Consider the following 10,480-nt stretch of genomic DNA (forward strand, 5'->3'; position numbering starts at 1 on the left):
ATTTACACTTTAGTCTAGGTCCTGGATGCATATGTTTGGTCTCCACGTGTCGTGCAAGGTGGTCTGGTCACTAGTTTGCTTCTGTGTCAATTTCGCGCGTAAAGTAAGTCAAACATGGTTTGTTCTGCACGAAACTTGGCACACAATACTCTTTGGCATATATTATTGTGTTGAAATGGTTAGAATAGAAAATAATAGTCATATGCGAGAAATTAGGTGTTAAGTTGCGATTTTAAAAGTTTTTAAGCGTTTTTGTCAATTTCGCGTAAAGTAGGTCAGACATGGTTTGTTATGCACGAAACGTGGCACACAACACTATTTGGCATATATTATTGTGTTGAAATGGTTAGAATTGAAAATAATAGCCATATGCTAGAAATTAGAAGTTTAGTTGCGATTTTAAGGGTTTTTAAGCTTTTTTGTCAATTTCGCGCGTAAAGTAGCTCAAACTTGGTTTTGATGCGAAACCGGGGCTGATTAAGGTCTTGGTTATGCAAGGATTAATGTTGTGCGTAAGCTTTGATTAATGACACAGACAAAAACTACAAATGATCATGAAAAGAACACGAAACAACCACAAATACTTAACAATTCAGATCTAGCAAACTGTCGAGCAGCCCTCCTTCAGCTCAGCTTCTAGGAGTCCACGGGGATTGTTAGAATGGTTTTAGGACCTTGATAGCTAGATCCAAGTACCAAGATTCCATTTCCACTTTAGCCTAGGTCCTGGATGCATAGGTTTGGTCTCCACCTGTCGTGCAAGGTGGTATGGTCACTAGTTTGCTGCTGTGTCAATTTCACGCGTAAAGTAGGTCAAACATGGTTTGTTATGCACGAAACTTGGCACACAACACTATTTAGCATATATTATTGTGTTGAAATTTTTAGAATTTAAAATAATAGTCATATGGTAGAAATTAGGTTTTGAAGTTGCGATTTTAAGGGTTTTTAAGCGTTTTTGTCAATTTCGCGCGTAAAGTAGCTCAAATTTGGTTTGTTATGCACGAAACATGGCACACAACACTATTTAGCATATATTATTGTTTTGAAATGTTTAGAATTGAAAATAATAGTCATATCCTAGAAATTAGGTGTTAAGTTGCGATTTTAAGTGTTTTTAAGCGTTTTTGTCAATTTCGCGCGTAAAGTAGCTCAAACTTGGTTTTTTTTTGCACGAAAATTGGCACACAATACTATTTGGCATATATTATTGTGTTGTAATTGTTAGAATTGAAAATAATAGTCATATGCTAGAAAATAGGTGTTAAGTTGCGATTTTAAAGGTTTTTAAGAGTTTTTGTCAATTTCGCACGTAAAGTAGCTCAAATTTGGTTTATTATGCACGAAACTTTGCACACAACACTATTTAGCATATATTATTGTGTTGAAATGGTTAGAATTGAAAATAATAGTTATATCCTAGAAATTAGGTGTTAAGTTGCGGTTTTAAGGGTTTTTAAGCGTTTTTGTTAATTTCGCGCGTAAAGTAGCTCAAACTTGGTTTGTTTTTCACGATACTTGGCACACAACACTATATGGTATATATTATTGAGTAGAAGTTGTTAGAATAGAAAATCATAGTCATATTCTAGAATTTTTTACGTGTTAAGTTGCGATTTTATGCGTTTTTAACCGTTTTTGACACTAACATCTATTTTCTCTTAGTGCTTTCAACAACCTTCTTCTTCAGTTGAATGCAGCTACTACGCGCTGAAGTATATGGACGATATTTTAAAATCCGTGAAGGACTTTGAAGTCGAAAATATAGATGCCGTAAGTATTTGTTACGTTCTTAATTAAATATATTATTGGTAAAATCTAATGTTTCTATATTAATCTTTTATTTTTATATTATATATAGGTTTTAAACGACATTCCGAGGGAAACACGCCCTTTGAGAAGTGAAGAGATGCGCGAATTAAAAGACAAGATTGCTGCGTATCTTGCTAATATTTGTCCTTGATAAATTGTAATTAATATAGATTATTTTTTATACTTTAATGTATATTATATATATATATATATATATATATATATATATATATATATATATATATATATATATATATATATATATATATATATATATATATATATATATATATATATCTATATATATATATATATATATATATATATATATATATATATATATATATATATATATATATATATATATATATATATATATATATATATATATATATATATATATATATATATATACACGTACATAATATTATATTATATATACGAGCGAGAGTTTATTATTACAAAGAGATTATTGTTGATTATATGTGATTATCATTGGATTAATCACTGTTATTATATTGTATTATTATTGGATTATTATAAGGATAAAACGGAAAATGGAAAAAAAAAAATAGAAGTATTTGCTGCGGTTTTGCCTCTGACCGCAGCAAATAAGTTGTGCATTATTTGCTGCGGTTTTGCCCTTGACCGCAGCAAATAATGCCCCACTTATTTGCTGCGGTTTTGCCCATGACCGCAGCAAATAATACCGTTTTTTGCTGCGGTTTTTAACCGCATCATTTAAAATAGGCTATTTGCTGCTATCACTATTGCTTGGGGCCAAAACCGCAGCAAATAATGGCCAAAAGACCGCAGCAAATGAGGTTTTTCCACTAGTGCGTATTTAATTAAAACCCATATTAAAATATTAATATAACAACACTTTAAAGCGTGGGAATATAATGGACCGTAAGGAAGTAGGCCTTATCTAAATCCTGAGAACACGGTTTATTGTCATCACCGAAAATAAGGCTCTTACAAGAATGAAACAAGATCGGGGGCTCGAGATCGATCTGAATAACCATTACCTATTATCAAGCTATAGGATTTCACAATAATCTGGATACAAATATTCGTTGCCAATTACCCAAAAACAGACATTTTTCAATGTCAAATATTTTATTATAAAATTAAACAATAATTCACTTGATTTTTTTGAAGTCAACAATCATTAGTTAAAATACCAATCAATTCATCATCAACCATCAACATGTAAGAACCCGTAACTCAACGATGCCAATCAATAAAACCCAATTAAGGAAAGAATAATAACCCTAAATTGATCTCAAATACCCAATAAATAACCTTAAGCATTTGATTAAAAGAATACCCAACTTATTTCTTAGCTTCTAATCCCACTTTAGAAATCCCGTAATAGTACCATTTCAGGACACATTGTTACCAAAACATGCATAACTCTCTTATAAGAACTCGTATAGAGGTGATTCAAGTGGCTACACGACCGTGACTTGGAGCTTTACAATTTAAATGAAGAATCAGAACCTAAAAACTATCAGAACTACCATGAAAATGGCAAAACAGAAAGTTCAGTTTCTGAACCTAAATTTGAATGTCCCAAAATACCAAATTTTATTCTAGAAATCAAATAACCCAAACAACCAATACTAATCAACACCAACAGAAACACAATTACTAATTGAACCCATATACTCAACTTAAATTCAATTTGACGCATAACTTTGAATCAAATACCCAAATTAAAACTACAAATACTAAACTACTTTAATTTACCCAAAATTCAACAAGTGTTTATACTTAAGAACTTAAAAATACTTTAATACATTCAATTTATACTTAAATAGATTGGTGTGTGACTTACCTTTGAGCAAGATTAATTCGACACAAAATTTCAGAAAATCAAAACTAAGATCCACTTTAGCTTGTAAATCCTTCAATGGCTTGATGAACTTCAAAACTAGTCACCTCTTGATGCTATTCCAATTATTCCCATAAAACTCCTAACATAAAACAATTAAATATGAATTTAAGGCTCTATTAGCCATTAAATTAATATACAAGTATGAAATCAAGAACATATAAAGAAAACTTACTTCTAACCTAAAAGAGATGGAGATGGTGATAGTGCTAGATGTGTTCTCCTTCTTCTACAATAGCTATAATCATCAGAGCACTTCAATTAGCTCCCATACTTCATACTAATTTTGTACAGATCTCAATTGAATTTTTAAGTACTCTAAATTGAAATTGGGGGTTTCTAATATAAACATATACTACCTAAATCTTGGGGGTTTATGAGTTAAAGATAAAAAGATAAACTAAAATTTCAGATTTTTGGGGTTAGTTTAATGTGTAAGAAGAGATGAAATTCACAATTTTCTTTTAACAAAGAAGATGATAATAAGGGAGATGGGTGATGGTTAATCTTATACTGGTTTCTTTTAAGGATGGATTTCATTATAATGAGTCATATAGTTATTGATGAGTCACAAATTAGATGGCAGGATTATGAGTATAGCTTTGTACAGTACTTATGAAATGTGAGGTGTATCATACACCCATACTTTTCATCGTATAATTTATTTTGTCTTTCCAAAACTAATAAAATTCATTTTACTTATTATAATAATAATTTTTAACAAAGACGTTTATATATAACTGTTTTAGCCTCATCCATTTTATATTCCAGATGGAGGGCCTTTGAATTATTTAATTGATCTTCCCACAATGCATCTTTTAGACAGCAATAAAAGAAGTATGGCTAGAAGATGGGGTTTGCTGGACGAATATGATGTAATTAAGCCCCGATTGTATGATACAATCAGATATCCCCCTCCAGGTTGTATAGCATTATATGACCCAGCTTTCAAATTGGGTTTGAGGTTTCCCTTACACCCTTTTGTAAAGGAAGTGTTAGATTTTTTAGACATAACAGTGATCGAGTTATACCCCAACGCATGGGAATGTATTGTCGCCTTTATTCTTATTAGTAGGATAATGGGTATGAAGCCTAACTTGACATCGTTTCGCCATATTTTTCGAGCGAGACTCTGCAACTCAAAAGGCCACGGTGTTGGTTGGGTAAACTTCTCCCATAGAAGAACTTTCAAAATTGTGGATGGCTTACCAGATAGCCAAAAACATTACTGAACCAAGTTTTCTTATTTGTATCATAGTTAGGGTTGGAACTTCAAAACCAGTTATGACATAGACCCAAAACTCAAAAGCTTTAATAATTTTGTTCTCGTTTGTAATCATGAGGAGGCGATTATAGTGAGATATGCCAAGATGACTGTTGACTGGTTCGAAAACTCGTCTATGTTCAAAGGAAATGGATTCCCCTTGGATGGGCTTTCAGAAACGGGTTCATCCAATTTGCTTACGATGTTAGTTTGAAAGTGGACAAGACTAAGTACCTCGACTTTTCCTAAGGTTATATATTGCAATTAGTCTCTGAACTTTTGTGTCTACAGGAATTGCCACCATCGAACTTCACAATCAATATAAAGATTTAATGGAAAAATTCAACGCGATGAAGATCATGGATGAAGCATCAAGAGCGGCGAATCCACAACCTCTACTTCCAACGCCCCCCAAGGTATGCATCGTTAATTAATTTCCTTTAACATACTTTAACTCAGATATCCACGACATAAAAGGGAACATTTCTAGTCTATGCAAGATTCCACAACTGTGGTAGAAGGTATCATAGAGGCACCGAGCCATGAAGAAGCTCGAGTTCTTCCGGAAAAAAGGAAGGAGATACCTCCTCCCGAGGGATTGGCGAGTCGAGAGGCCCCTTCACCAAAGAAGAGGAAGAAGACCAAGGCCAATCCTGCTGAACCCATACATGATAATCCGGAAATAGTCGAAGATGTTGAAGACGGATCAGAAGGATCATCTAAAGCTATTCATGAAGCAGTGCCTTTGCAGCAATGTATGCCTTTTATCTCAATAAGAGAACCTATTAAGACCACCTCTAAACCTGTTGTAGTATCTTCTTCGGATCGGAAGAGGAAGAGGGTATTTGAGGAGGAAGGAAAGGTTTACACCCGAAACATTAAGGCACATAAGCCTGACATTCTTTTTGTAAACCTTGGTCCTTCAGATATGGCGGCACCGTTCAATAAGGCGTTGTGCGACAGCGGAAGCAAAGATCGAAAATAATAATGAAACAATAAAGATTCAAACAAACAATTAAGAAAATCACACCAAGAAATTAACGTGGTTCACTATCAACGTGATAGCTACATCCACCGGCATCGAGAATAAACTTTTCACTTTAAACCAGGAGATTACAAGATGAACACGAGAAACCACAACAATGGCTCTACAAGCTTTTTCTCTCTTAGTTTTCCTCACTTTGTGTTTTGCTCTGCATCCTCATTCTAATTCTAATTACATGGAGCCTTTATATAGTATACCTCATAATAAAAAGAAATTAGGGTTAAGAAAATACAAAAACCGTCAAATACTAAGAGCAACCGGCCAAAAACGTGCCAAGAAACCGCCATTACGCGAGCCGTGTAAAACTACGCGAGCCGCAGAGTGAGATCAGAAGCAACTCCGAGCCCCGCGGAGTATTACGCGCCCCGCGGATCAAGGCAGAGACAGCTCCGCGCCCCGCGGAGTTCTACGCGACCCACGAAGGTCTTCTTCGTCCCATATGATGACTTGTTCAAGTCACTATATTTCAACACTACTGACCCAAACAGATATAGAGTATCTTGACACTATAAATCTAACTTAAAAGGGCTCCACAAGCTCAAATGGCGCTGGCGGAGGTAATACGCTGATTCTTTGTTCGTTATTTCTTTACTTAGATACATTCTTCAATAATCAATTCATGCAGGGACTGCTGAGAATGATTTTTGAGACGTCAAAAGTGCAACAGAATGAGGTTGGTCAAGATACAATCCGAACTTTGACCTCTCAGATTGATGAACAGAACGAGAAGATTATCCAACTGACTCGGGAGTCAGTTGAGCAGGCTCAGGTGCTAGCCACACTTAAAGGCAAGCTCGACAAATGTAAAGAGCTTACTGAGCGTCTAGAGTTGGCTGAAAATTGGAGGTTGCGCCTAAAGGAGGCTCTACAAGAGGGGGGGAGGAAAGTTGGAGAATTGGGCTGGTCTTGCTATCAACATTGCTCATGATGTTGATGTAATGCTAGATGACCAAGACCAGCTAGTAGTGAAGGGTGACCATTTTTCTCGGTTTCTTGCTGACGAGAAAGCCAAAATGGAGTTCATTGTTGACGCCACCAAGGTCTACAAACTAAAATCTAAAAGGCGAGGGCGGATGCACCAAGATTGGGTCCTCCGGACTCTTAATCTTGCACGCAATCAGTCCTCTCAATTACGTGGAGGATGATTGACTCAAACTCACACAAAACAACCACCAATCAACCCAAGAAACCAATTCTTGGTTTTCAAGCCAGCCTTGGTCACCCTCGGATTTGGCTTCACTCATCAACGAGAAATGACCCCACACACCCTCCCTCGAGTTCCACTCAAATAAGGGAAGATGACACTCTAAATTTTTCCACAATTAGAGTGTAGACGATGTTCCACACGTTCTTGCAAAGCTGAGATTGTAATGACAAACATTCACAAAGAGAGGAATGTAACTTTGAGGAAAAAATGAAGAGAATTCTTATTAATCACAAAAATGAATGAATTTACATGAGAGGCAACCTTATATTTATAGGTTTCTAGCTAGCTAACGGCTAATAACATCTTGTGCATTACATCATGTGTTTTTAAAACACAAAACAGAAACTAAAACTAAGTCAGAATGCTAAGCTGCTCCTCAGTACACTGTCTGTTGACTGGGGTACCTTGTGCACGGATTTCAGAGAGTTGCATGCACTATTAGCATGGCTCTTGGACCTTTATGGCTAGTTCCGTGTATAGAGATGACGTCCCCATGATTGGCTAGGTCCAGATCTCCATGGTCAAGGCTTGGGTCATGCTGCAAAGTGGGCTGTTCAGCGGATATTCTGCTATTCTGAACTGTTGCGGTTGTTGCTGTATTCTCTTCTTCTGCTGCTGCTGTACTGATTGGTGCACATTGAGCTGCTGCTGTACTTTTCTGAATAGTCATACACACACCATTTGCTTGCTTGCACAAGTTATTACATAGTTTTGAATGTGTAAGAAACCTGCATCATATTAAACATGGTGCAGCGGATAACATAGGTTTGGCTTGCGTCGGAGAAATTCGGAGATTTTATGACCAAGCTATCTGGGGAGATGGTCAACAATGGCATTCTTTTAGAGGCTGAGGTTGATAGATTGGCGGCTGAGGAGTTGGGTTATGACATGGAAAAGTTGGCCTCTCTGGCCAAATTGAAAAGGAGTGATGCCTTTACCAACCTTTCTCTTGTGTTTGCCAAGGAGTTAAAGACGATGAACATTGATCCCTGGAATGTTGAGATACAAAGGTAGTTGGTTCAAAACGGTCGATCCACAAAAGAAGGAGCGTGTCTTAAAAGTTGATCTGGATTCACTATCTTTCGAATACCCTGTTGTTCCTAAAGTTTTTGCGAGGTTTACTTTCTCTCTGGAGCATTGATGTATGGATGTTTGTGGAAACATTATATCTGAGAAAGAGACTTTTTGCTCACTCACCTCAGAACTTGCCGATAAAGAGCCCATGATATTCAACATTGAAGAATTGGTACACTTTACACCCCCTCTTGTACTGATGAAGCTGTCTAACTTTTAAATTTATGTTATTCGGAGGCAATCATGCCTTGTATTTGAACATATCATTCTGAAGGTTGGCCTGAGTGCCATGTAATTAACGATTATTTTATTGCGTGATGTTTTGTACATTTCGCTACCTTTGATGGAAATCTGTTTTGTTCTGTATATCTGCTTCTTTGCTTGTCACTTCTTTTTGGTTTGTTCAGATTCGGGTCATGGCAAAACTCGGCTTCGGAGCTTCGATTCTCTTTGAGATTTCATGGTGGGTCCGACTATCAAACAGGGTGAAAAGTTTGGTCCACAAATGTGACTTAGGCTCTTGAGAATTTTGATTCTCTGACCCTTCAAAAGAGGTCCGACTTACAAATAAAGTGAAAGTCTAGGACCATATAAATAACGTAGGCTCTGGGGAATTTTGATGCTCTTTGCCCTCTCCTAGGGGGTCCGACTTTCAAATTAGGTGAAAGTCTTGGAGCATGTATATAACTTAGGCTCTAGTGAATTTTGATTTTCTTTGAGCCCTCAAGGGGGGTCCGACTTTTAGACTTGGTGAATGTCTTGGACCATATAAATAACTTAGGCTTTTAAGAATTTTAATTCTCTTTGAGCCTTTAACTAGGTAAAACTCTCGGACCATATAAATGACTTAAGCTTCTGAGAATCTTGATTTTCTTTGAGCCTTCAAGGGGGGTCCAACTTTCAAACTAGGGGAAAGTCTTAGGCCCTAAGGCCACTGAACAAGGCCTTGCAACAAAAGATATGGCTAAACATAGGTTGTCACATGATTTCTGGTTAATTAGCAAGTTTTTTGTGTTTTTTATTTCTTTATTTCTGTATGTCTTCATATAACTATTTGGTGTTAATATATACATGAGGTTTGAATAACTGCTCCTAGGAATAACTGCCATAATGCCTTCATAACTGCTATGCTAAATAACTGCTTACATAACCGCTATACGCGTAACTGTAATACATAGTCTAACACTCCCCCTCAAGTTGGGTCGTAGGGTCACCAACACCCAACTTGCGTAAGACTTCTTCAAAGAACTGAGTTCCAACTGCTTTCGTAAGAATGTCTGCTAGCTGATCCTTTGATTTTACATGTGGAAGCTTGATTATTTGGGCTTCTAATTTCTCTTTTATAAAATGTCAGTCCACTTCTACATGTTTCGTGCGATAATGCTGAACTGGATTTTCTGAGATGTTGATAGCCGCTTGATTATCACAGTATAACTCACAACTCTGTGTAAGGGTGAATCCCAGTTCGGTTAGCAACTTTCTCAGCCATAGAACTTCTGTGATTCCCTTTGCCACACCTCTGAATTCAGCTTCTACACTGGACATGGCAACCACCTTTTGCTTCTTACTCCTCCACGTGACTAGATTTCCTCCCACTAAAGTAAAGTAGCCTGATGTTGACTTCCTATCATCTCTATCTCCTGCCCAATCTGCATCTGTGTATGCCACAAGATCAAGGTGACCACTTTTCTGATAAAGGACTCCCTTACCAGGACATCCTTTGAGGTATCTGAGAATCCTATAAATTGCATCCATATGCTGAACCTGAGGTTTGTGCATGAACCGGCTGAATACTCCTACTGCATATGCGATATCTGGCCTTGTGTGAGCTAAGTAGATTAACTTCCCTACCATGCGTTGATACTGCATCTGATCAGCTATTTTACCTCCTTCAATCATCTGTAGTCCATGGTTCATCATCATTGGTGTCTTGATGGGCTTGTAGTCCAGCATCCCTGTTTCAGTTAATAGGTCCAAAACATACTTCCTTTGGGATATGAAAATTCCTTTGTTTGATCTAAGAACTTCAATCCCTAGAAAGTACTTCAGCCTACCCAGGTCTTTCATCTCAAATTCTTGAAATAGTTTCCTCTTCAGATTTGCAATTTCGTCTCTATCATCCCCGGTAATGATCATATCATCGACATAAATTATAAGGCATGTTGTTCTGCCTCCTCTTTG

The 10,480-nt window shown here is 36.7% G+C and overlaps 1 protein-coding gene across 3 annotated transcripts; it reads left to right on the plus strand.

Annotated features, from left to right (window-relative positions):
- Positions 1 to 4,531: 4,531 nt before the first annotated feature.
- On the plus strand, positions 4,532 to 8,713 carry LOC130825379 (uncharacterized). Of its 3 annotated transcripts, none has more exons than XR_009046889.1 (3): positions 4,532 to 5,389; positions 5,464 to 6,575; positions 6,644 to 8,713. XR_009046889.1 is itself a non-coding variant. In XM_057690581.1 (3 exons), the coding sequence occupies exons 2-3, from the start codon at positions 5,306 to 5,308 to the stop codon at positions 5,956 to 5,958; spliced, it is 579 nt and encodes a 192-aa protein (XP_057546564.1). In that variant the 5' UTR covers positions 4,532 to 5,177; positions 5,265 to 5,305; the 3' UTR covers positions 5,959 to 8,713. The 3 variants fall into 3 exon arrangements, 2 of the variants coding, with proteins under 2 accessions (XP_057546564.1, XP_057546563.1); XM_057690581.1 differs by having other exon boundaries at positions 4,532 to 5,177; positions 5,265 to 5,389; positions 5,464 to 8,713; XM_057690580.1 differs by having other exon boundaries at positions 5,464 to 8,713.
- Positions 8,714 to 10,480: the final 1,767 nt, after the last annotated feature.

Source organism: Amaranthus tricolor, chromosome 10, assembly GCF_026212465.1.
Source record: "Amaranthus tricolor cultivar Red isolate AtriRed21 chromosome 10, ASM2621246v1, whole genome shotgun sequence".
Lineage (NCBI taxonomy): Eukaryota > Viridiplantae > Streptophyta > Magnoliopsida > Caryophyllales > Amaranthaceae > Amaranthus > Amaranthus tricolor.

Excerpts from the sequence above, each read along its gene's own strand:
- LOC130825379 (XM_057690580.1), top strand. The coding sequence starts at position 5,306 with ATGGAAAAATTCAACGCGATGAAGATCATGGATGAAGCATCAAGAGCG. Across the intron at positions 5,390-5,463 it reads TACTTCCAACGCCCCCCAAG|TCTATGCAAGATTCCACAAC; the intron begins GTATGCATCGTT and ends GAACATTTCTAG.